Here is a 27509-nt window from a genome sequence, read left to right on the forward strand (position 1 = left end):
ACTGTCTTATTCTTAACTTTTGTGACTGGTTTCCAACCTCTGCTCAGGAAGACGTACAAGCTCCCTGTTTCTATGATGTGAATGAACAAACCAGCCAGAGTTGTTTGGTTGTGAACTGAAGTTAACTTATGCCATACCAGTGATTGGGCAGAGCTGCAGAAGGTCATCAAGATAGCAACATAGGTCATTCTGGACTTCAGTCTCTTTCCCAAGAAGACCAACTAGCAAGTCTCCACACATACGTCAACATTGTAGAAATGCCCTCACCTGGGGGTGAGGCTGAAGCACCCCTCTGAAACACAGAGACTGAGAAGGACCACGTTAGAAAGTAAGAAGAAATGGCTTCCCTGGTGGCTCAGGGGTACAGAATCCACCTGCCCATGTAGGAGACATGGATTTGATCCCTGGGCTAGGAAGATCCCACACGCCGCAGAGCGACTAAGCCCACGTGCACTACAGCTATTGAGCCTGTGCTCTGGTGCCTGAGAGCCACAACTGCCGAGTCCACGCGCCCCACAGCCCGTGCTCCGCAACATGAGACGCCCGCACACCACAGCTAGAGAGCAGCCCCCACTTGCTGTAACTGGAAAAAAGCCCGTGCAGCAATGAAGACCCAGTGCGGCCAAAAGTAAATAAAGTTATACTTTTTTAAAAAAGGCATAAAAAGAAAGTAAGAGGAATGGCTCCTTTCTGACCACATCACCACCCGCTCCAGGCTGACACAGCACTGCACCGAGAGTGCCCCCTGGTCCATGGTTTCTCCAGTGAGAGAAGAGAGGCCCAAGGTGGACATCTGGCTCATCCAGCTCATTCAAGTGTTTCAGGACACATCCTGGCAGATCCGCTCAGGTCCTGCCTCACGGATCAGAGAGATAGAGAAGGGGGGCAAAGCCTACATACAGCATTCAGCACCTACACCTTAAAAGAGCATACTGCAGTGCACCTGAGCAAAATCCCCAGCCAGGAGCAATGCCCATGGGCAGAGCCAAGCCAGTGGCCCCATCTGGCCAGAGGGCTCAGTTGGCTCTTATGGGATTTGGGTCTCTGGTGAAAGGGCCACCATACTCCCAACTCACCCAGGCAGGAAAGCAAGTTCACAGCCCAACCTAACCACCAAGCATAGTCTCATGTCCCACTCATGCAGGAAGCCTGGCCAGAGAACCCAGATTGCCAAGAAGCCTGTCCTACGGCCGTGCTTGGGCAGAGCTAAGTCAGATGCCCTGCCCAACTGTTGAGCACAGTCCCTGACACCACATAACCAGGAAGCCTGATCAGGGACTGTGGATGACCTTGGAGCTCAACTCATGGTACCACCAAGCCAAAGCCCAGCCTGTGGCCCCACCTGACACAGAGCCCAGCCAATAGCACCATCCAGTTGGGAAACACACCCTGAGTCCCCATCTGACCAGGAATGGTTGCAGAGCCCAGCCCACAACTGCCCAATCATACCATCCTGCCAGGGAACACAGCCTGCAACCTCACTCAACCAGAGGTGATTACCTAACTAGCAGCTCAACCCAACCATGAAACATAGCCAGAAGCTCCACCTAAAGAGGAAGCCCACCCAGTGGCTCCACTTGAACGCACAGCCTAGCCAGCAGTCCCACCCAACCAAAGAAGCCAGCCAGCAGCAACCCCTGCAACCTCTGAGCATACGCAGTAGCCTTGTTCAAACAGAGACCCTGATAGAAGGCCTCACCCATCCATAGCTGCTGGGAGCTGACTGGTGAAGGTCTTTTTCCTGCCACAGCAAATCTATAAAGTCTGGGAGAGCAGACTGCTTACTTTAAATACATAGATGTTAATGCAAGGAATGAAGGAGCTTGAAGGATTAGAAAAACATGATAGAACTGAAAGAAACAAATAAAACCCCAGTAACTAACTGCAGTATGCTTGCCTGGAGAATCCCATGGACAGAGGAGCCTGGCAGGCTGTAGTCCATGGGGTCGCAAAGAGTCGGACATGAATGAGCAACTAATACCCACTCACTCAACTCTCATAGAGAAATGGAGATCTATGAACTAACAAAGAATTCTGAGTAATCCTCTTAAAGAAGTTCAGTAAACTACAGGAATGCACAGACAGACAAAATTGAGAAAACAGTGCACAAATAAGTAAGTTCAAGAAAGAAACACAAACTATCAGAAAACCAAAACAGAAATCCTAACGCTTAATACAGTGACTGCACTGAAGATTAGAGCCTCAACAGCAGAATTGATCAAGCAAAGGAAAAAACAAAAACCCCAGTGAATTACATTTGAAATTATCTAGTAAGAGGAGCAAAAGGAATATAGTGAAGAAAGCCTACGGTAGTTGGCTTTCTTCAAAGCCAGCAATATATACACTATGGGAAGGAACCATATATACACTATGGGAATCCCAGAAAGAAGAGAGAGGGACAGAAAGTCTATTTAAAGAAATACTGGCTGAAAACTTCCCAAAATTGGAGAGAAAAATGGGCATCCAGATTTTTGAGGGCCATGACCCCAAATAGGTTGAACTTAAATAGGGCTACCCTGAAACATGTTATAATTAGTCGAAAGTCAAAGACAAAGAATTTGGAAAGCAGCAAGAGAGAAAGGGGACTTCCCTGATGGCTCAGATGGTAAAGAATTTGCCTGTAATGCAGGAGACCCAGGTTCAGTCCCTGGCTTAGGAAGATGCCCTGAAAAAGGAAATGGCAACCCACTCCAGTACTCTTGCCTGGAGAATCCCCATGGACAGAGGAGCCTGACAGGCTGCAGTCCATGGGGTTTAAAAGAGTTGGACACAACTGAGCAACTAAGCATGCACACAAGAGAAGAAACAAGTTACGTACAAGGAACCCCCATAAGACAACCAGTGGATTTCTCAACAGAAACTTTGAAAATGGCTGTTATCAAAACGATAAGAAATGGCAAGAGTTCAGTGGTTAGGACTCCACACTCTCACTGCTGAGGGCGCAGGTTAGACCCCTGGTCAGGGAACTAAGATCCTGCAAGCCGTACGCCATAGCCAAGAAGAAATAGCAAGTGTTGGTAAGAATGTGGATAAAAGGGATCCCTCGTGCACTGTTGGAGGAATGTAAACTGGTGCGGCCACTATGGAAAACGGTATCATGTTTCCTCAAAAAAGTAAAATAGAACTTCTATATAATCCAGCAATTCCATATCTGGGTATGTATCCAAAGGAAATGAAATCATTGTGTCACAGAGATATCTGCACCCTCATGTTCTATTGTTTAGAACAGTCATGGAAAAAGTTAAGTGTCAACATATACGGTGGAATATTATTTGGCCATAAAAAGAAGAAAATCCTGCCATTTGCAACATTATAGAAAAACCCTGAGTGCATTACGATAAGTGAATTAAGTCAGAGAAAGACAGATACTGTATGATCTCACATATACTATATATAATCTAAAATCTAAATCTAATCTAATAAAAAGCTAAAATCATAGAATCAGAGTACACAGTGGTGGTGGCCAGGGTGGGGAGAATGGCTGAAGGTGGTCAAAGGGTACAGATATAAAGTATATTATTTGCAATATACACATACATAAAATCATCATATTATACACCTGAAACTTACACTGTACATGCCAATTACACCTTAACAAAGCTGGCTGGGAGAGTGGCAAGAAAGCAAGATGTGAGGAGAGGGCTAGATGAGAAGGACAGAAAGAGGAACTAACCACCTACTTGCAGAGGCCATTTCAGGTTCTTTTCGGCACTCTGTATATTCTGGGCTGGCTGCTATGTGAGATACACTCTCCATCTACAACTAAGTGACAAGAAGAGGGAAAGATAAACTAGAAGCAGATCCTGGCGATAACTTTTTCAAAGCATTAATACTGCCAATATTAAGTAATAATATCTGGGGAGACAAAAGACACAGCCAACTATGTGATGATGAGAAGCTGACAATGGAATGTCAGATAATCGGTTTACATTTTGCAAATCTTATGTTTATACAGTCTCACATTATGAAAACCCTTAACCTTCTGAGAGTATGGCCACATACAAAGCACCATGGGCTCCACTAACAAAGGGGAAGGGGGCTCTGAGTCATTCAGATGACACTTGCCAAGGACTCCTGTGCTGCGCCCCTGAGTCCACAGACACCAACCATTTCCTTACGAGTGAAAATCAGATTAAAGGACATTAAGGCAGCTGTTTTTATGGGGGAAATGAAACAAATGTAGTGTGTGGAACGAGCCCCCAGTATTCAGTCATTCGTCCAACATTCACTATACACCTATGTGTGCCAAGCACTATTATGCTAGTTGAACGAGGTAACAAGTATTTAGAATAATACAGCTTCTGTTTTCTGGGAACTTACAATCCAAAAAGGAAGGTTCAGATGGAAACACAGAAGCTGTTATGGAAGAAGAGTTTATTCATTTGCTTTGGATATTGAAATGTAATATAGGAGTGGAAGGGTTTATTGAGGGGAAGGCGGCCAGCTTCCCAAAGTAGGTTCTGTAGAATGCTAACCTGGTAAATTTGGGGACAGGAGATCGTGTGAGTCATTCCATGGTTAAACACTACATATGACCACGCTCCTGTAGAGCTATGAACACCATGAACATTAACAAATGAGCAACTCTAAGAAGTCTACTGTTAAAAACAAAAGCACAAGCCTATTCAATTTGCATTTCCCATGTTATTACTCATGGAACCCTTTATACAGAATAGCACCTGTAAACAACCTTGGGAACAGATTTTGGGGAAACAGGTTGAATGGCCCTCAGTGTCATTAGACAGTTGCCAACACTGCAGGAGAGAATAAGCCCAAAGCCAGGAGGATCCTCTAGGCTGAGTTCATTGCATAACATATCCAGAGCCACTTAACAGAAGTAAGCAAATTGGGATCTGCAATACAAGATCAAGCAAGAAGAAAAACATAATCCACATATGACTCCTGAATCCTTGTTTTGATGACAAATGCTGGTCTTCTGAAATGTTAACTCTTACCAGAGATAAAATGTATAGGAGATGAGGATGCCGAGGCATGCCAGGCTATGGGTCTAAGCCTATGTCTGTGCAAACATGTAAATGTCACTTCTTGGGCCACTCCTGTAATAGGATGGAGAAAAAAGCTCCTCAGTTGCAGTTTCAAGAAAGTGAAATAGCCAAGTCATCTACTGAAAAACTCATTCATACCAACCAGTTGGCACCATTTCTCACATTGTGCCAGGGCATCTGGACTCTAACACAAATGTATTCAACTATATTCTAGCTGATAGAGAACCTCTGCTCATTTCATTAAATATTTGGATACCATTCTAGATAGTAATGAAGTCACAGATTAGTAAAACCTTCTCATGACCATTAACCATTCCTTATACACACAGTTCTAATTTGGGTCCCACATTTCAGTTTGCTCAGGGAGTTAGCGAGACAGGCTATAGATCATAGATTTTCTAAAAAATGCTACTGAAAAAGACCAACTGCTAAAACCAATCAGAAGGCTGAGTGATGCCAAGTGACTGTTTCCATTGATTTTTCTCTCCCTCTGGCCCTTGTCTGGTCCCCTTCACTGGCACTGAGAAAGATCTGTTCCTTACAGCAAACAGCCAACTCACAATTCCCTTATGTAAAAGACAGATGAGACGCCACATATCCTGTACTCTGCTGGTCTTACTCTCTCACAACACTCATTCACCGTCCCCTCGTATTGTGTATGAGAAATCAAAAATAATTTATCCTAAGATAAAACAAAGAAGCCCTCTCAGAATACAGCATGTCCCTCACGATGTTTAAGACTCCTGACACCACTCCCTTTCCAGGGCATGCTAGAATCAACTAGAACACACTTTTGCAAGGTGGTGGCATCCGTGTGGAAGGGTTGAGTGGAAATGGGCAAGGTACCTGCTGTCAGAACGCCTGTATCTGCCCAACAGGACCTCTGGTCAAGCGTGTGGATTTCTAGTTTCTTCTCGTTCTCAAGATTCTTACTTTCATTTTTTGTGTCAAGTACCAAGCGAACTGTTTAAACATGATGGATGGCTAAATTATAAAAACCTGTCCATTTCTCTAACGTCACCACTCAAATTCCTGTTTGCTAAGCTTATGATGCCTTTGAAATTGTTGACATACAACCATTATAGTTCTCACCTCTCGTTTTCTCTGCAGACTCTAGCCCATGAGGCAAGGTAATTGCATAACTGATATGCTCAGTATACAGAATGCGGTCACGCGGCATGAGATATTTTTAATACATTGCCTTTTAAAGCCCATAGTACAAACCTCTGACTGTCATTTAAAAGTGGCTCTTAAAATGCAGCCCAAGAAGGCATTCAAGGGAAGTCATCTCAGAAGCTTGCTGAATGTGCAGATTCCTGGGCTCTGGAATTTGCATTTTAACACATACTCTGGCAATTCTTATACACCGAAATTTTAGAAATACTAAAGATTTCAACAGTAACTAGAAATTGGGCTTGAAAATTAACTTGAAAAAATGGGGACACAGCCCTGAATATTGAGTGGGATTATTTAGTAGATGGGGCTCAGACAGTAAAGTATCTGTCTGCAATGTAGGAGACCCAGGTTCAGTACTTGGGTTGGGGAGATCCCCTGGAGAAGGGAATGGCAACCCACTCCAGTATTCTTGCCTGGAGAATTCTATGGACAGAGAATCCTGGTGGGCTACAGTCCATGGGACCGCAATTGAGTTGGACACGACTGAGCAACTAACACTTTCACTTATTGGATACTTAACCGAATTTGAGGCTTTGAAAGTTGCATAAAATACTGCACCTTAAAATTTTCCAAATCGCTTCCTATTTCCACAGTAAGCAGCATGCAAGACTATAACTCTGTTCTTTAAAAATGTACTCACATCTTTCAACAAAATGCAAATAATCCCATTTCTATTTCCTCTGCTTAGGCCAAGATGGCTTTTATGTTTCTGAAGCGATCCACAAAGCCAAGATCAAGGTTTCAGAGGAAGGCACCAAGGCATCTGCAGCCACAGGTGTGTGCCCAAGAGGACTGGGTGTCAGCAGTGCTCAGGAATGCTGCGGGCCCGCATCTCCCCCTTTGTTAGACTCATCCAGTTCAGCCTTCACACTTCTAAGCCTTCCCACTAAAATCCCATGTCCAGATGTGATAAGAGCATTAAAAAAAAAAACGGAAAAACGGGGGGGGGGGGGGGGTGGTTAACAGAATCAAGTTCTTGAAAATGAGGGGAGAAAAAGAGCCATTTTGAAAAGGATCTGCACCATGACCCCATAAATAAGGAATAGTCATTCTGAAAATTACCTTCAGGAAGGAATTTATTCCATGAAATATTCTGAGAATAGGACACAGTGTTGGCTAAGTGCTATCTTTTCTTTTTAATTTTCCCATTTGCACCCCATCATAACACTAAAACAATGCTGTATCATTAGGATGCTTTTATTTCTTCAAATATCAAGTGACTTTGTATCCAATTATAATAGTGACTTTCCTCAAATGAAGAGAAAATACAATGGGATTCTACTCTTTTATCTTTCCTGCAGCTCTGTTGTTACTGAAAAGGTCTCGGATTCCTATTTTTAAAGCGGATCGGCCGTTCATCTTTTTCCTGAGAGAACCGAACACAGGTATATTAGTGTTTTTTGATAGGATTCATGTAAATATTTATCAGCACCTCTCTAGCAACAAGGGCTCATTTGTCCACCCCAACCTAAAACAAGCATTCCTTTTAGCTGGTTTCTGTAGTGCTTCCAAAGCTCCCCAGTTGCTATGTCCTGTATCCTGAGAAAAGGGGAATATTTCATAACTACTGAGGAGACTAATACCCTCTTGTGGCTTTTCTGCCTTCTGTTACTCTCAGCCCATTTAAAAATTTAAGTTTCTACTTCTGGGGAGGACTTAAAAAAAATGATGAAAGTAAAATAAACGATGTATCTTTTTTCCCCATTGTTGCTGAACTTTCTGGGCCTTGTAGGCTGAGGGTGTTCATTCAGGCCACGAGTGTCCAAGTTGTCCCCTGGTACTCTCAGCGCCCCTAGTATCCTAGGGAATGCACCTGCGTTTCTATAGCTTTTCTGTTGATCTTCCTCAAGCTTGTTGAAATTACACAGAAATCAAATATTTGCCCTAGGCCTTGTCCTACCATACAACCTCATCTTAATCCAAAGATGGTATGGTACAGGCAGAGCCTTAGCACATCAGAAGGACAAGCAGAAGTCCTTTAAGTCTCAACAACAGTGAACAAAGTATTCAAATGATTCCTCTTAATGTTGCCCCACCTTCTCTGGCAATTACTTATCAGCCTGGGGAAAAAAGAGAGATTCTCAGTAAAGAGTTGTTGGCAAGTCTAAACAATGTGTTAAAAATAAATAGGATGGACCAGGACTAACAAAATCAAGCAAAAGTGGATCTACTTTAACTAAACATCAGGCATTATTTTTATTTATGGAGAGAAAAAATGTCAAGTTAGAATAATGAAAATTATGCATAGGTTTTACACAAATCGTTAAGGAAATACTGTCAACATCATTTTATCTGAGAATCATTTGCGTACGGCTGTAATTTGTGCTAGAAAGCAAAGACACCTGTGACAAAAAGGATGAAGATAATCATTCACTAGGGAATTATCTATTAAGGGATTATTGGGGGGAGAGAAAGTCCATCAACAGAATATATCCTCATAGTATTTCACCAGATGAAAATGTCACTTATCACTCAGAACAGGTATGAGAGAGCCCTCTCTTAGAAAGGATACAGGTCAAAAACAGTTAAGATGAAGAACGACAGGTTCTACTCCCTCAAGAAACAAGAGACTGGACTAAACCTGAACAGAAGGGTCACTGTCAAAAGCTCATAGCCAATAAAGGTTGACGACAGTTAAGAGAACAGTTTCTCTTCTGGAATTCAACTGCATAAAATGATGTAAAATCTTTGAACTGACTAGTAAAGGATACATCACTGTTTCTGTGATAAAGAGTTTTCAGAACTGCCTTAATAAACAGAATGAAAATATAATCCAACACCAGTTCCATGATCCGCAATAGTCCCCGTGAGTTTCTCTGCCTTTCTCCCTGGGAGGTACCTGCTCACATCACACAAGGCCGAGTCGCTACTCTTCTGATGACGGGGTAATGAAAGGACAGAAATGAGCCTCAGCCTCCAGTATACCAAACTGACGAAGCTTACTGATAAGGGCAAATCATAACTCAATCAGTTGACAAATGGGACACATGTAAGAACATTACCAAAAATGATCTTCACCTCAAGATTAAACTGTTGGAGAACATCACTTGTCCAGCCTACAGTCAGCCATCCAGTGATCTAAAGGACCTAAAAGACATGATATTCCCCTCCATGTATTCCCCCTTCCCCTTTGCTGTAGTAGTTCAGTAATTTAACTAACATGCCCAGTTTCTTAATCTGTAAAAACAAATAAAAAAAGCTCTGCAAGAAATGAAATATTAAGCTTGAATTTTTATGGGTTTCAAAGCTTGTGACTGTATTTTGGGGTAAGAGCGTAGACAGAGTATGGTGGCAGAGAGATTAAGGACAAGAGGAGACAACACAAACTGCTTCTTGCCAACTCCACCTAGGGTTCATACCCTGAAATATATTAAGGATCAAGGGTCTAAAGGATCACCTCATGAGCAACCTGTGAAATGCAAGAAAGAACATTCTGATAAGGAAAAGTGGGCAAATGTTGGAACAGAATATTTAGTTGCTTTACTAAACATTCTTGTTAAATATTAACTTTTATCTGAATGACTTGTAAAGCTCTTCTGTTAATCTCAGAATCTAAACATATATAATTTAAAACCAGACAATATATTCTGGATTTTGTGTATCTGATGTTGAATTTAGCCATGTGACTGCAGCTAACTATTAATACCTTCACAATTCCACTTACTAAGTAATATCCTGCTCAGAGGTATTTTTTAAGAGGTTTAAAAAAAATGTTTAAAGAACTGCATATGAAAATACTATGTAACACTACATTATGTTTTTTTCTTGACAGCATTTGTCTTCAGTATTGGGAGAGTTTTGAATCCCCTACACTGAAATAACAGAGCTCAAGCATGTTCTCCACTTTATCTATGCTTTTCTTCAAAAATTACAATTTCATTTTCCTATACCCCTGAAATTTAAAAAATGATCTGCTTAAGTGTACAAAGATAAGGGTATGTGTTTTTCAAATATTATGAACCTAAAAATACTTCCACTTTGCCATAATTTTATAAATTTATTTTACCCTCTTTTAATCTAAATGTGTTTTAGCCTTCTTTTCTACTCGTTATCCCCGAAGCACTAAAAGGCACAGCAGTGACCTATGAATGGTGAGTGAGTCAGGCCACAGGCTCACAGTCCTCAGTAAGGACACGTGAGGCCACAGTGGACTGAGGGTGGATAGTGAATAGCGTTGCCTTTTCCTTATCCTGGACAACTCAGGGAGAATGCAGAATGGACAAAGTCATTTAAAATGTGTTTCCTTTCCATTTAGCTTCTAAAGGAAATGGACAGTTTAAGTGTAACAGCAGAGCAGAACAAAGAGATCCGTGGAACCCTCAGTCTGTTGTGGGACTTCTGCAAGCATGGCATCAGGCTGCTAAATGCTACACATTTCAGAGTATGTGGTGTCCCCCAAATTTACAACTCCCTGACAGCTTCACCACAGTCCTGGTGAGAAAGGAAAAGGGAGGGGTTGAAGGAAAGGAAGTAAGGAAACCAATAGAGTTCAAAGGTGTCTGCTTTTGAAACAGCTTTTAAGAGTCTGCCTATCCGCAGATACGTTTCCATTGTCTAGGCAGAAACGGAGTGTGTCGGAGTGGCCAACAAAATCTAAGAACATAGAGTAAAAAGACAATGCAGATTATGTAACATGTCATTACAGTTAGGTTTAACAAATGTGAACTTCAAGTGGTGTATTTTTCCAATGCTAAAAAGCAATGCCTTTAAAATTCCATTATCTTAAGATGGTTTTAAATGATTACTTTAAATGTGATTATTTCCTAAACCACACAAGAGTAAAATAGAGCATTTATTGATGGAATAACAAAAGTGCTTTTCTTAAATATTCTTCAAAATACATTTGTACAACTTACAATAATATATCCAAAATAACTGTATATACAAAACATTGCCTAGTTTTAATGTATGTGCTTTTTTTTCCCCAAAAATTACAAAGTAACTTTTTTATTTTTTTGGCAAAGTTCAACCTTAACAGAGGTGACAATTTTGAAGGTTGGTTTAAGAAAATAGAACCTGAGGGAAATTGACACGCAAGAGTCAATGACAAGCAAGAGATTTGGAGGAATATTTTTAGTTTGTTAAATAAAAATGTTTTTTTTAGAGTGATACTTTTCACATTACAAAAATAAACCAAAATGAAGAAAAGGTCACTGTAAAATGATGGAAAAAGGATCTGTAGACTTGCTCTTAGTATTTCAAAAAGCCAACAATGCATGTCAAAAAATGAATGCAAGATCACAACAGTCTTGTATTTACTTTGTATTTGGAGAAGGTAGTGAAATAAGTGGCCACATTCTCTTTTCTTTTAATTGCTATTAATATGGTTGATCTGATTGGCTCTTCGATGAATTTCATCCAAGAAGTTCTCCAGTTGTTCTATTAGCATTCTTTTTTTAAACCTGTATGAAAAAATAAGTATAATAGCACTCTCAATTTCTTTTTAACAAATAGTTACATATCAGTATAATTTTTTTTTAAAGAGAAAAACTGCTTTGAGAAGATTTTTTAAAGTGAAATGAAAATGAAAAATCAACAGCTTTATGATATATAAAATCTCTTAGCAAATTATTTTATCAGTACAGTATTATAGTTTGTTTCTAAAACAAACAATCCAGGCCTAGGTACAATGGATAAGAGGTTATTTCTTTCACAATAAAAAAGAAAAACAAGGGAAAAAAAAAAAAACCTAATAAATACAAGGGTTATAAACATTCCAGCAATCTGGGTTCCCAAAGAAATGACTCCAGTAGGTTCTTATGCTCTATGAAAGTGCAATGTTGAAAGGAGTATGAATAAAATATGAATATAATCCCCCACAAAATGGAAGAAATGAAATTTGGCCATTCACATTTAAACTGTGATGTTCTACTATTACAATTTGAAAACTAGCAACAAGTTAAGGACAATCAGACATCAGCACTATAGGATATAGCTAACAGTTAAAAGTTCAAGTGAAAATTTTTAAATTTTTTCAGTAATAAATATAGCAGACTAAAATTGCTTTTGTACAGAAGTATGTATACATAATGTACAGAAGTATGCAGATGCTTTTTAGACTCTCCAAAAACACGGCCCAATTGATGCCTACTTCCTCTGTACTTGTAAACTAATAACAACTAACCACCATAATATTATACAACTCTCTAAAAGGTAACAGAATTCAGGCACCCAGAATACAGCTAAATCTATGAAGTTTGAGTTGATAGCATGTTATATAAAGAGCAAAACAGGTTAAATATTCAAAGTAAGTAATATGAAAAGTTATGGCCTTATCTTGAGACTTGAAAGTAGCCCATGCTCTAGCCACTCATAGAGGAAAAAAAAAAAAAAAGGATTAATGGCTTTATCTTAAAAAAATAAAAACCTTTACATGAAGCATGGAAGAAATTGGTGGGGTACATAATTAAAGGGTGGGTAGCATAATTAAAGGATGGGTATCTTGGAAGGTCAGATGAGATAAACCTTAAGTTTTCTTACAATACTAGAATTCTAAAAAGTCTTAAAGGAGAAATTTTAAAAAACACTTTTTTACTCACTAAACTCATACAACTATGCTTTCCAGTTAATTGCACTTTGTGGTCACCGTTTATAATCTTGATCCACATTCCTTGTACTAAAGTACATAATCTTGGGCTACTGAAGCAATCAGAATAAGGCTCATTTGTCCAGCTCTTGTCCCTTAATTACATGTTTTCCCACGTACAAGTGAACTCCTGCATTCAAATACTGCCTTTCAAGGTTACTTTTAATCACTAATATTAACTGTAGTTCAAATATACAGAGAAAAATGAAAGACTGTAAAATATAAAGACATCAAAAAGCCACAGAGTAGGATAAATGAGAATTATGCCAATACCTGTAATGTGTAGAGAGAAAGGGTTCATGATTTCTAAAGAATTTGTGTGTGGCTATTTTTTAAGTGACCTTAACTTTCAATAAACCAAAAATAAGAATTACTTATTTACACATTGGTGTGTCATATACATGCATAACAACACAAGTATAAAGTAGATACTGTTAAAATACCAACTATAGAAACTGGGGACTCATTTCATCATACCATAATGTACAACAGATTACTTACCTTGATGCTTCTTTAATGACATTTTGTAAAAATATTAGTCTTGTTTGTAAACTGCCTTGCACATGCTTCAGTAAAGTGAAGATTCTTTCATATTCTTAAAATAAGAGAAGCAAAAAGAAAAGTGGTGTTACTTTGCACACTTATTCAATATTTTCCTATTACAGTTTACTACACATCAAGATTAAGACAAAACTAAAAACAGTTTACCTAAAAACTTCACCGTTCTTTAGAGATTTTATAATACATGTATTTCATCAGACATCAACAAAGATAAAATAACTTGTCAAACACTGCCTTTTCTTGGTAAAAGTTCTCATTAGGGAACTCATGTATATATATATATCAAAACATACAGCTTAGAAGAATGAGTAAACCTTTTTTGGTAGTGCCACTGAAAAATAAGAAGTGGCCTTTACAAAAATCCAACCTTACAACAAACTCTAAATTACAGCTAACATAGGGGGTGGATAAAATAGAGGAAAAAAAATAAACAAGAATGCTGTCTCAATTTCAAGTTTTCACATAAAACTTAATAGTCCTCTGTCAAGGACTATAAGCTCCTAAAATGACCAGTACTGAGTCTTACCCACTTCTGGACCCATGGGCACCATCATAGCAGGTGATCTGTCCAAATCTTCTGAATGAATATCAGTAAGAATATTGAAACTTTATCTCACAAAGTTCTTCTCTACTCATAACAGACAACTTCATAATTTTAGTTTTTTGGCCTAAACGCATCCCTGTCACTATTATAGTTTAAATCTTAAAAGTTAAGATGGTGGGTAGGTACTGTGCCAAGAACTTCACAGATATGAAGTCATTTAATATTTATTGCATCTTTGGGGGTTTTTTCTGTTACCTTAAAATTCCAAAAAAAAAAAAAAAATTCCAGTTGCTGGTTGGCAGAATGTTCAAGACTATCGGTTCCTGTCATGGGAGGAACCAGGTTTAATTTTTATCTGTGTGTTTCCCTACTCTACTCTCATCCCTCCTTATTTACCACACCTAACACAGTACTTTGGATATAGCAGTAAGTGTTGGCTGAATAAAGAATGGGATCTTATATAGCTGATATGTTGTTCTCAAGACTGATCTAAAATCAGATCTATGCTTTAGTTAATTTGACTTTTTTCTTAGAGCACATACAAAAATCAAATCTGTTGTCTGTCTCTATTTATACATACTTCTTCCTGGCTTTCGGATCTCTTTCATTATTTGTGCTTTTAGTTCAGTGTTGACCTCTTCGTGGCTTCTGCAATGCATCAATTTCTTTCCTTTGTTGAGTGAAGATGCTGGTATATTCTCTTCAGGACATTGTTCTTTATCTCTGGGCTCCTCGTGATTTTCTAAAAATCCACCAACAGTGAGGTCATTAGTTCCTAAGTGGTCGTGACCGAGAGCCTCTGTATGATTGGTTGGTCGTTCCAGTAAGTTGGCTGGAGAAGATCCTGAAAATTCAGCTTCCATAGCATTTGGTGTAGTATCTGATGAAAGTTGGTCTGCAACATGATTTTCAACCACATCATCCATTGTCGAATCATTAGTGGCTTCAGAAACTAAAAATAAGGAAAAAAGAAAGAAAGATGAGAGCCAATTTCAAAGCACACAGTAAAGAAAACGTCTAAGAAACAATATTGTAGCAAATCACAACTGATCTCCTTGACTCTTAGAAATTAACAATGTGATACGGTTCTTAAGCTTTGCCATATATACAGTGTATTTCAACGTGAAACATTCACAGTATTTACAAAATTTGTACAATTTTTGCCTGGGGGGAAAAAATAAAAGTCAGTTTAAAAAAACTTTTAGTTTTCTGGTTTTTTTCTATGGCAATTTTATTGAATAAGTGGTTTTCACTGCTTTAGGGACACATATATGATCAAGATTATCATGGTTATCCTTTTATTAGAGAGAAGGCAATGGCACCCCACTCCAGTACTCTTGCCTGGAAAATCCCATGGATGGAGGAGCCTGGTAGGCTGCAGTCCATGGGGTCACTAAGAGTCGGACACGACTGAGTAACTTCACTTTCACTTTTCACTTTCATGCACTGGAGAAGGAAATGGCAACCCACTCCAGTGTTCTTGCCTGGAGAATCCCAGAGATGGGGGAGCCTGGTGGGCTGCTGTCTCTGGGGTTGCACAGAGTCAGACACGACTGAAGCGATTTAGCAGCAGCAGCAGCAGTTCATTCCAATTTACCTCTGCCTTATACAGTTACTATTTAGAGGCAAAAGTAAACACAGGAAGCTTAAGCTAATCAGTATTCTGCAGCAACATGGCCCCAAACCTCCAGAGCACCTTTCCGTATAACCATCCACATGGTCTTCACTACTTGAGCAATGAAGAGTAGCTGGTTCCACTTCAGCTCACTAGACTAGACATAAAAGGCTTGCAAGCTTGCCACTTAATATCAGATTATTTTATCTGCTCACCAGAGAAAGCAGCTGAATTCTCAGTTCCCTGATTGCTCACCAAACCACCAGGACCCAGATGAATTCATCGCCTTACTATTCAAAATTTAAACTCCCTCCCCACCACAAAAATTCTCTGAACTTCTGACTCCCTTCCTTCATCCTAAATCGTACTCCATGATTTGCAAACTTCAATGAATAATCTCAACAGCAACTCCTGTTTTAACTGAAATCCAGCTCTCCTGCAAAGAAAGCCCTCGCTCTCAAACTTTCTCCACGGACTTAAAATGAGGTGGTGTCACTAGCCCCTTTTCTTTCCAATGCCGCTTCAAGAGCGTTTCTCCACGCACTCTTGTGAAAACTTGCTCTTTTCATCTATAAAATCCTTCTGTACCTCTCTTTTTTCTATGTTTCTTTTCCTTGAAAAATATATCCACACCAGATTCTTTGTCCTGTAATTTACCACGATCTGGATTTTGCTAATTATTTCCCTGTAGCTACAGAGGCTTGATCAGATTGATGTTCATTCAGTATTTTGGGTGGCAGATACTTCAAATGTAGTACTGTGTAATCCCATCAGGAGGGATCATATTTGGCTTCTCTCCAGTTAAGATGTTCTTACCCATGAATGATCACCACCTACAATTAATTACTCCATTAAACATTCCCTTCATCAACTCTCATTCTTCCCCAATAATAATATTCCACATGACTCAGCGACTGAACAACAAAAAATACTCCACACAGTAATGTCAGCCTGGTCTTTATGAAATGCCAATCAGATCAGATCACTACCTCTTTCAATGGATTTTCACTGTCCTTAGAATAAAGTCTAGAATTTTTTACAATGGCTTCCAAGACCCTCTATGAAATAGACTGTGCATGTCTTTCTTTTGGTTCTCACCTTACCTCATTCCCAGCAGCCCGCAAATATACCAGAATGCTTCAGTTCCCTTAATGCCCTGCTCCTCACAGTATGCCTCTGAGTATACTCTTCCTGTAAGAGTACTATTACTGTCACATAGGTAAATGCACAGCTTCAGTTTACTAATTTCCATTCATCCGTCAAGTGTTGGCTTAAACAGAACCTCCTCAGTAAACTGCCTTGACCCCACAGACTAAATCCTCTTGCCAAATACTTCCCCAAGTATACTTGACTTCCCTTTTTGTAATATTCATCACACTTCTAAGGAAATGTGTGATGACTTTCTTTCCTCATTATAAATGAAGGCAGAGATCACTATTATCTGTTTACAGCTACATCTCAATGCCTAACCCTGTCTAAATTAAGCATATCATTTAATAATTAATTGCCGAATTAAACAAATTGAAAACTATCTTTCTGTGGGTACTGATAATGCCCCTTTAAAAACTGTCATTTCTAAACGCTAAAGATTTGCAAATGATATTTCAAATCATGATAGCTATTAAGCATAATGAATGAATATACGAAATGTTCATTAAAAAGACATAAAAAATGATTACATGCTAATTTGGAATAAACAAGTATTTTCTCTAGACACTCTTGGAACTTTATCCACTTTTCCTATATCAGAAAACTCTCTCTCATGCAGAACCAAACTAAAAGCAGCAAATACTGTTTAAAGAAAAACCCTTACTTTTATGAAGAGGAAGGGGTTTAATGAGGTCTGGCTGTGCTTGGGTCATAGGTGCCGGTGGTCCTTTCCCTCCGATGTGGTTGTTCACAACTGGGCTCTGCTGCCGGCCCCTCAGCAGTGGAGACATGCAGCGTCGTCTCTTAGGGACACCTTGCATATTTGGTTCTCCAGGTCGTTTATGTTTATTTTGAGGTCCAGCCACAAATTCATCTGCCTCATCTATCATCATACCCTGTAGCAACGAAGAATTTCCCTGACTTTACATATGGTTTTCAGTTGTACGACAAACTCCAATTCCCATTAAAGTACATTTTAAAGATGTTGACATAGTATTCTACCAAGCAAATAATTTCGGCTTACTTTAGTTAAATTAAGAACTATTAAATCTGTGCCTCCCACAAAAAAAAAATTATATAATCGAACACTTCAAATTTACCTTTTTATCCAGCTTAAAGGGGTTGCCAAATGTATGCAACCTCCGCGGCTGATCAGGATCAAGTTCTCTTAATGGAGAAGGTACTTGCTTGAGGTACTCCTGGTAATTCCCCATTTGTGCTATAGGAACACTGTGCACTTGGTCTTTTCAAACAGAACAAAGCAATAACAAAAGTTAACTTCGCTGAAACTACCTTCCATTTAGTTAACAAATAATGTGTCCTTGTGTGTGAATGCTACCTGGTCTATTCCAGGCAACTTTTCCTTACCATATATTCTAAATTAGTTTGTTGCCATTATAAATATTGTGACATAAAATCTTGAGTGCTTTTTAATAAAATTTTAAATAATTTTATCTTCTAAACAAAGCAAAAATATTGCAGTTAGTTTCAGTATATAGAATAAACAGTATGTGTAACCCTTCTATGAAAATGTCTCTTCTATTCTACTCCAAAGCAGAATTTAGTTAAAGCATAATTTACAGAAAAGAGGTATCACATAGATGATCCTTTTCATATAAAACTATAGTTGAAATGTTTACATCAGAATTGGCAAAGGGTTAAGTTCTCATCTGACTTGATTTGTAGGTGCCAAAGGTATAGTTAAGGAAATACTAGAATATGACATATATTGGCCATTCCGAGTTAAACTATCAGATACTAGTAGATCACAAGAAAATGATTTTGTGTGTGCCTGTGTATGTGAATGTATGAAGAAAGCCACAAGGAAACTAAGCTATTACCAAAGGTTGTTTCCTCTGGAGAACAGAATTTGGGGCAACAGTGATGGTAGGAAGAAGTGTAGACAATTAGAGATGACTCAACTTTCTACTTCATTCAATGAGAATGTAATATTACAGTCAACTCTTTAAAAGTTATAGTAACACTCTGTATTTTCAATATAAAGAAAAGTTTACTGAAGAAATACCAATATTAAAACCATGATCTAACCTTCATCCTGTCCTTTAAGAAATCTGCGGGTGCTCTTCAAAAGATTAGATCTCATTCTTGTTAAGTGATCCAAAAGATTCCGTCTTGGTATGTCATATGCATTTCTAAACGTCTGTGGCTTCAAATCCTGTTTTAAAAAGATTCAAAGACAAAATGTATTTTGAAACAGAATTAAAAGACTACAATCTCCAGCCCACAGCACAGCTTAGAAAATAAGACATACAAGTCAACTAATTAGCTTAAAAAAATAGAATAAAGAGATATGATACCATCATAATGTACTGTTTTAATAACCAAAAGATAAAAACTCAGTACTGAAGCTCAACCAAATTATCTCAAACTCACATCTGTCCAAGATTTCATTATGTATCCTGGCTAACAGAAGTAAATAAAAGCTTTGATGTGTAATTTACATACTATAAAACAACCCCATTGTACATAAACAGTTTGAGCGTTAATAAATGTACAGTTGTGAAACCAACACTAGGATCAGTTTTAGAACATCCCCATCACTCCACAAGTTTCCATGTGCCCACTTGCAGTCACTCGCAATTCCTATCCCCGCAACCACTAATCTGCTTTCTCTCTACATCCCATTTCATAAATGGAATCTTGCAATATGTAATCTTTTCTATCTGGCTTCTTTCCATAAGCATGTTTTTGAGATTCATCCATGTTGTTCATGTATTGGTAGTTTATTCCTTTTTACTGTCTTTTCCTTTTTACATGGATATACTGTATCTTTATCCATTCACCAGTTGATGATCACCAGATGGTCAACACCGAAATCAGATTGATTATATTCTTTGCAGCCAAAGATGGAGAAGCTCTATACAGTCAACAAAAACAAGACCAGGAGCTGACTGTGGCTCAGATCATGAACTCCTTATTACCAAATTCAGACTGAAACTGAAGAAAGTAGGGAAAACCACTAGACCATTCAGGTATGACCTAAATCAAATCCCTTATGATTATACAGTGGAAGTGAGAAATAGATTTAAGGGACTAGATCTGATAGGTAGAGTGCCTGATGAACTATGGACGGAGGTTCGTGACACTGTACAGGAGATAGGGATCAAGACCATCCCCATGGAAAAGAAATGCAAAAAAGCAAAATGGCTGTCTGGGGAGGCCTTACAAATAGCTGTGAAAAGGAGAGAAGCAAAAAGCAAAGGAGAAAAGGAAAGATAAAAGCATCTGAATGCAGAGTTCCAAAGAATAACAAGAGGAGATAAGAAAGCCTTCCTCAGCGACCAATGCAAGGAAAAAGAGGAAAACAACAGAATGGGAAAAACTAGAGATCTCTTCAAGAAAATTAGAGATACCCAGGGAACATTTCATGCCAAGATGGGCTCGATAAAGGACAGAAATGGTATAGACCTAACAGAAGCAGAAGACATTAAGAAGAGGTGGCAAGAATACACAGAAGAACTATACAAAAAAGATCTTCACGACCCAGATAATCACGATGGTGTGATCACTGACCTAGAGCCAGACATTCCGGAATGTGAAGTCAAGTGGGCCTTAGAAAGCATTACTACGAACAAAGCTAGTGGAGGTGATGGAATTCCAGTTGAGCTATTTCAAATCCTTAAAGATGATGCTGTGAAAGTGCTGCACTCAATATGCCAGCAAATTTGGAAAACTCAGCAGTGGCCACAGGACTGGAATCAGTTTTCATTCCAATCCCAAAGAAAGGCAATGCCAAAGAATGCTCAAACTACTGCACAATTGCACTCATCTCACATGCTAGTAAAGTAATGCTCAAAATTCTCCAAGCCAGGCTTCAGCAATACGTGAACTGTGAACTTCCTGATGTTCAAGCTGGTTTTAGAAAAGGCAGAGGAACCAGAGATCAAATTGCCAACATCCTCTGGATCATGGAAAAAGCAAGTGAGTTCCAGAAAAACATCTATTTCTGCTTTATTGACTATGCCAAAGCCTTGACTGTGTGGATCACAATAAACTGTGGAAAATTCTGAAAGAGATGGGAATACCAGACCACCTGACCTGCCTCTTGAGAAATCTGTATGCAGGTCAGGAAGCAACAGTTAGAACTGGACATGAAACAACAGACTGGTTCCAAATAGGAAAAGGAGTACGTCAAGGCTGTATATTGTCACCCTGCTTATTTAACTTCTATGCAGAGTACATTATGAGAAATGCTGGACTGGAAGAAACACAAGCTGGAATCAAGATTGCCGGAATAAATATCAATAACCTCAGATATGCAGATGACACCACCCTTATGGCAGAAAGTGAAGAGGAACTCAAAAGCCTCTTGATGAAAGTGAAAGTGGAGAGTGAAAAAGTTGGCTTAAAGCTCAACATTCAGAAAACGAAGATCATGGCATCCAGTCCCATCACTTCATGGGAAATAGATGGGGAAACAGTGGAAACAGTGTCAGACTTTATTTTTCTGGGCTCCAAAATCACTGCAGATGGTGACTGCAGCCATGAAATTAAAAGACGCTTACTCCTTGGAAGGAAAGTTATGACCAACCTAGATAGCATATTCAAAAGCAGAGACATTACTTTGCCAACTAAGGTCCATTTAGTCAAGACTATGGTTTTTCCAGTGGTCATGTATGGATGTGAGAGTTGGACTGTGAAGAAGGCTGAGCGCCGAAGAATTGATGCTTTTGAACTGTGGTGTAGGAGACGACTCTTGAGAGTCCCTTGGTCTGCAAGGAGATCCAACCAGTTCATTCTGAAGGAGATCATCCCTGGGATTTCTTTGGAAGGAATGATGCTAAAGCTGAAACTCCAGTACTCTGGCCACCTCATGCAAAGAGTTGACTCATTGGAAAAGACTCTGACGCTGGGAGGGACTGGGGGCAGGAGGAGAAGGGGACGACAGAGGATGAGATGGCTGGATGGCATCGCTGACTCGATGGACATGAGTCTGAGTGAACTCCGGGAGTTGGTGATGGACAGGGAGGCCTGGTGTGCTGCGATTCATGGGGTCGCAAAGAGTAGGACACGACTGAGCAACTGAACTGAACTGGACTGTTTTCAGTTTGGGGCAATTACTAATGCTGCTATGAATATTTGCATACAAACCCTTTATACACATGTATTTTCATTTATCTCAGTAGATACCTACAAGTAGAACTGTTGGTATACAGCAACATTTACCTTTCCTAAGAAACTGCAAATTAACTGTTGATAATTTTCATCAACAATGTGTAAGAGTTCCAGCTGTTCTATAACCTTAAACACTTCATATTTTTCAGTCTTAAATTTTAGCCATTCTAGTGGGCATAAAGTGGTATCTCACTGTGGTTTTAATTTGCATTTCCCCACTTGACTAATAATGTTGAACATCTTTTCATGTGCTTGTTCAGGTCTGTATATCCTATCTGGTAAGGTGCCTATTCAAATATTTTGTGTATTTTTTTATTGGATGCTTATCTTTTTACTACTGAGTCTTAGGATTTCTTTATATATTTTGATACAAGTTCTTTATTCAACATATGCTTTTCTCCCAGGCTGTAGCTTGTCTGGGAGAAACTTCAAAGTTTCTTCTGAAGACAAAAATTATAATTTTACTGAAGTTCAGTGTATGAAATTGTTATGTGTATGTGTTTTTTGTGCTGTATTTTAGAAATCTTCATTGACCCAAGATCCAACATCTTATATTTTTCCTGTAGAAGTTTATAGTTTCAGTTCTTACATTTATAACTATGATCACATTAACTAATATAAGGATCAGTTCATTATTTTGCAGATGGATAGCCAACTGTTCCCACCCTATTTGTTGAAAAGACTGTCTTCTTACCCACTAAATTATTCTGGCATCTTTGTTAAAAATTAACTTTATATATGAAGGTCTACTTCTGTCCCACTGACCAAAATATTTTTCCTCATGCCAGCAACACATATGTTGATCACTGCAGCTTTATAGTAACTTTTAAAATTAGACAGTGCAAGTCTTTCAGCTTTATTCTTTCCCAAAATTTTTTCAGCTACTCTAGGACCTTTATACCTCCATATAAATTTTAGAACCAGTCTGTCAGTTTCGACAAACAGGCAACTGGGATGAAGATCTTTCTAATAATGAGTATTCATAAAGCATTTCAGGATTATACTGTGTAGCCAAGGTCAGTAGTATAAGTACCAAACTACAGTGAATTCTACTATTAGCTATGTAACTTCAGGCAATCTCTAAGCCTGTTTTCTATCTCTCTAAGCCTGTTTTCTATCTATAAAATGAACATGATGGTTTGCTCTTCATCAGTCCATCTGCTCATCCACTCACCATGTATAGTGTTTTAAAATTCAATGATTCAATAATATTAATAGCATAATTGATCATTATTCTGCAGAGGTATAGAAGTTTGGACAAATTGGGTATCAGTTAATAGAAAATTTGACATATTTGACAATATAGACTATTACTAGAGCAGTACAAAATTCACATAACTATTACCTTATTGAGCAAAGCAACTTGGAACCCAGTGTATTCTTTCATATTAAGGTCCAGCAGTCTGTGAGGAACATCCTCTGAAATACCCTGGAGCAGCTGTTGAAAATCTTTCCTATAAGCCATTGATAAACCATGTGATCTGCTTCGGACTTTAATTCCAGTTTCCTGTACTACTTTTTTGCCTACAGAACCGATGACTCGATCAGATTCTATTTTGGCCTAAAGCAAAAATAAATAAAAGCTGTCTTGACATGATCTGAACTGGTAAATTAAAGGCTAAAAGTAGTTTCAGTCTTTTATAAATTAAGTATTTATCACATTTTAAGAGAACATAAGAAATTAAAAACACTACTTAAGTTATGTAGTCTATGTCAAGTGCTTGGTAAACTGAACACAGTTTAAACAATAATGTCTTATGATTTTAAATCATCACAATTCTTACCTTTTGGAGAAAATCACACAAACACAACTTCGATTTATTAACACTCACTACATTGAAACCATGATATGTTAGTTAATACACCCTAAATAAAAATTCCCAATTCAGAGGTGACATAAAATTAGAAAACAACCTTATCAATATCTACTTAAAGACATTATTACTAGCACATAACTAAATGCTCACAGATAAAGCAAACAGCAATATTTTGACTCTTCTAACCTACAATTCAATTAGCAGTTGAAGTAGAGATGGCAAAAGTACTGGAAAAATTGTGCTTTATATAATTTTAATAACTTGGCAGTCAAAGGGTATACTGCTTGACTAATCTGGTACCTACTAACGTGATTTACATCCAAAAGGACAAAATTCAGTATTTTTATACATATTGCAAAAGAAACTCCCATTTTTACAGAAAATGCTATAGGTTTTAAAACATAAAGCAAAAGAAACTGATATTTCTTGACTAAGAAAAACTAATTTCTAACAAATTTCCCAAAAGAAAACATGAGGAATGTTAACATACAAGGCTAGGATCACATTAATAAAGCTACTTTCACAAACTAGAAATTATTATTTGAAATTGTCATTTCAAAACATAGCATATCATGCACTTGAGAATTATGTTAATATATATGTGGTTTTAAAACGTAATCTATTAATACAATTCTACTAGAACCATCAAGAACTAGTATCTGGCCTATTGACCACCTTAGCCAATACCATTCAAAATACTTAATGGCTCTATTTCTTAATATTACCTGCTGACTCAGTTTTTTGAGGTATGAAATGACACTGTAACTAAGTCCATATTCCATACTGTCTGCTATTAGGTTAGGTGCTCCCATCATTCTAACAGCTTTCTTCAAAGGCTACAGGGAAAAAAGAAAATATCACACTCAATCCTAAGCTTGTCAAAAATTTATAGCCATGAAAAATGAAAGTGAAAGTTGCTCAGTCATGTCCGACTCTTTGTGGCCCCATGGACTATACAGTCCATGGAATCTCCAGGCCAGAATACTGGAGTGGGTAGCCATTCACTTCTCCAGGGGATCTTCCCAACCCAGGGATCGAACCCAGGTCTCCTGCATTGCAGGCCGATTCTTTACCAGTGGAGCCATAAACGTATTGTTAATTTTGAAAAATTCACCCCCGCAAAACTTCTCCTTTTCTTCAATAAGGGTCACATAATCATATTTGTACTTCATTAAAATGTTTGTCAGTGGTATCAAAGGCAGTTTGAAATACTAAAGGATTAGAGGCTGTAATAACAACCCCCAGAGTAGGAAAGGGTGGAGTCCTAGACTTCTTAGTATCATGTGGAAGAAGGGGGCAGAAGACACATTGCAGATATAGATTTGACAGAACTTGGGTGGTAAGTGAAAAGAGGAGTCAAGGATAATAGAAGATTCTTACCTTGGGTAAGGATAGGCTAATTAAGAACTACTTTGTGCAATGAAAAATGTCACTGGCACAACAGTCTAGCATATGTGAATGGGAAAGAGTCAGAAAAAGGATGACAGCCACCCACTGACATATTACAAAGTGTATAAAAGCACTGGTGCCAAACTGGAATCAAATCCCAGACCAGATATTTAATATCCATGTGGCACTGGCTATATCCCCCCAGATGCTATGAAACATGAGTCAAATATATGCAGCAGTTCATATTCCAGTGTTTTCCTCCTTTCCCCTCTCCTACACAGCTGGTACTATCTGCTAGACACACACAGATTTTCTCTTACAACTATAATACATGATTTCAAAGCTTAAGAAATTAATGTTATTAGAGACCATTTAGAAAGATTACAGTTGAATACTACAATATTCCTGCAGTAAAAGCAGAAGTAATGTTTTAATCAAGTGTTCTAGAAGTTATTTTTCACAAAATCAATCAAGTAATTATTTTCCTGGAGAATCCCATGGACAGAGAAGCCTGGCAGTCTACCGTCCATGGGGTCACAAAGAGTCGGACATGACTTAGCGACTAAACAACAACAATGTATTTAATAATATATGTATTACTGGTCCTATTGTGATACACTAGGTTTCAAGGAATGTTTCTTGAGATTCAGAGAATAATGCAAACAAACCTTTTTTGTACCTGTAAGGAGAAATAATAATAAAACTGCAATTTAAAAAAGTTAATTGTAAAAGCTTAAATTCTAAAGCCAGCTGCCTGGGATTGAATTCCTGACCCTGATATTAGCTGTGTAGCCTTAGATGAATTGTTTAATTTTTTAGTGTCTTAGTTTCCATATCTGTGAAATAAAAACAGTTATTTCTGCCTCATACAGTTACCATATAAATTAAATGAGGTTAAGTAACACATGTAAAGTGCTGAGGATTTTATCAGGCAGGCCTGGATAAGCATTATATATATTCTCACCATCATCATTATTCTGCAAATCACTGAAACATTTCTTTCTCATATTTATATGGGTCATTTGTAAATTTTTCATGACATTTATTCTGTAACAGCAATAAATAAAAGCTTTAATACCTACAGTAAACTATAAGCATAATACAACATTTTATAACATTCTATTTTTAAGAGTAATATTCTTACCCCAAGATAGTAGGGAGGCATTGTCTTCAAATAACTTTCAAATGACTGTCTCCATTTCAAAGTTGGTTTTGCCTTATGGACTTTAAACAGATCATCTATAAATGAATGCATAATGAGAACAAACTATCATCATTCAGTGTTTTCACACATGAAAACCAAGTCAAGGAAGTTTCATTTTTAAAGTTTGCTTTATTATTTACAAGAGAGAGAGGAAACATCAATTCTATATTTTTAACAAAATTAAAGGTGATAAATTTTGGGTTCTGACATTTTTGAGTAGTAGTAATACCATTTTAAAAATGAAAAGGTGCCAATTAAGGTCTCAAATTAAATGTAATAATAAAGGTAGAATGAGAAAATACACAAGGAAAATCTAGACATGAAACAGATTGGATACAGAAACAAACTATACGTGAAAACATACCTACTAATATTTTGTCTATCAAGCTTTAAATCTGGTGCAATTCCATGAAGGAAAAGATGACTTCTCCAATAACACCCCTCAAAAAATTACAGCCAAAGGGTCTCCAATCAACTTTAGGCTTATCAATATTATTTAGAATATCATTTTGTAACAAATTCATGCACTAAAAAATTTGCCAAAATACAATTCTTAAAAAGAAAATACTCAGATCCAAGAACTATGCTTCTACAAAATATCTTAATTATTTACCATACACAAAGTCTGCTTTACTAATTCTAACTATGTAAGGTATCTGATTTGCAAAAAACTTAGAATATTTAATTTAGAAACAAAATATAGTATTATCTTCAATAGTTTGTAGAATCAAAGGTGTTTGACCCTGACTTTCAATATATCAGAAACATGCAGAGGTTGCTATAAAACCCTTAACAGCTTCAATATTTTAAAATATTAATAAAAATCTTCATTAATTTCCAGAAGACAAGAAAACTCAAAAAGGGAGGGATGTTCTCAAAGATTGCTTTTAGGAAAATTTATATGTATGCTAGGCCACAGAGAACATGACAAGAATGACTTACCTAAAAGGGGAAGGAGCACTGGGTAATTGTAAGGCATCACGAATAAGTTGACACAGTTCAGTGCTGTACTGGCTTTCAAGTAACCAAAGGGATGGCCAAGTTCACTGTATTTTGCACTATTGCTCACATATACCTGTTAAAAAGTAGTTAAAAGTTCACATTTAATAACCTTTGCAGAATGTTATATAAACCATGGATTCAATTTGACTTTTTAAAAAACACCAAATTAAAAAAAAAAACACCAAATTAAATTTTTAGAGGTTCTAATACTGAGTGAAGAGTTGACTCATTTGAAAAGACCCTGATGCTGGGAAGGATTGAGGGCAGGAGAAGGGGACGACAGAGGATGAGATGGTTGGATGGCATCACCGACTCAATGGACAT

General features: G+C 37.9%; 2 protein-coding genes across 8 annotated transcripts in view; one reads left to right on the forward strand and one right to left on the reverse strand.

Annotated features, from left to right (window-relative positions):
• The window catches only part of SERPINE3 (serpin family E member 3), a 31523-nt gene extending 21325 nt beyond the window's left edge, over positions 1-10198 (forward strand). The window contains exons 7-9 of one of the 2 annotated variants that reach the window (XM_061434674.1): positions 6871-6957; positions 7484-7567; positions 9955-10198. In XM_061434674.1, the coding sequence (XP_061290658.1) occupies positions 6871-6957; positions 7484-7567; positions 9955-9998 (215 nt within the window). In that variant the 3' untranslated portion in view covers positions 9999-10198. Of the gene's footprint in view, positions 1-6870; positions 6958-7483 lie in introns of both variants that reach the window. The other variant, XM_061434673.1, reaches the window with a different exon arrangement.
• Positions 1-27509, reverse strand: part of INTS6 (integrator complex subunit 6) — a 104564-nt gene that overhangs the window by 7118 nt on the left and 69937 nt on the right. For 2 of the 6 annotated variants that reach the window (XM_061434670.1, XM_061434672.1), the window contains exons 9-18: positions 27126-27258; positions 26124-26218; positions 24316-24426; positions 23119-23334; positions 18687-18813; positions 17738-17880; positions 17302-17533; positions 14454-14825; positions 13270-13363; positions 10962-11584 (exon numbers count right to left, since the gene is read on the reverse strand). In XM_061434670.1, coding sequence (XP_061290654.1) covers positions 11491-11584; positions 13270-13363; positions 14454-14825; positions 17302-17533; positions 17738-17880; positions 18687-18813; positions 23119-23334; positions 24316-24426; positions 26124-26218; positions 27126-27258 — 1617 coding nt within the window. In that variant the 3' untranslated portion in view covers positions 10962-11490. Of the gene's footprint in view, positions 1-3680; positions 5058-10961; positions 11585-13269; positions 13364-14453; positions 14826-17301; positions 17534-17737; positions 17881-18686; positions 18814-23118; positions 23335-24315; positions 24427-26123; positions 26219-27125; positions 27259-27509 lie in introns of those variants that run through there. The other 4 variants (XR_009739897.1, XR_009739896.1, XR_009739895.1 and 1 more) reach the window with 4 other exon arrangements.

This window comes from Bos javanicus, chromosome 12, assembly GCF_032452875.1.
Source record: "Bos javanicus breed banteng chromosome 12, ARS-OSU_banteng_1.0, whole genome shotgun sequence".
NCBI classification, from domain to species: domain Eukaryota; kingdom Metazoa; phylum Chordata; class Mammalia; order Artiodactyla; family Bovidae; genus Bos; species Bos javanicus.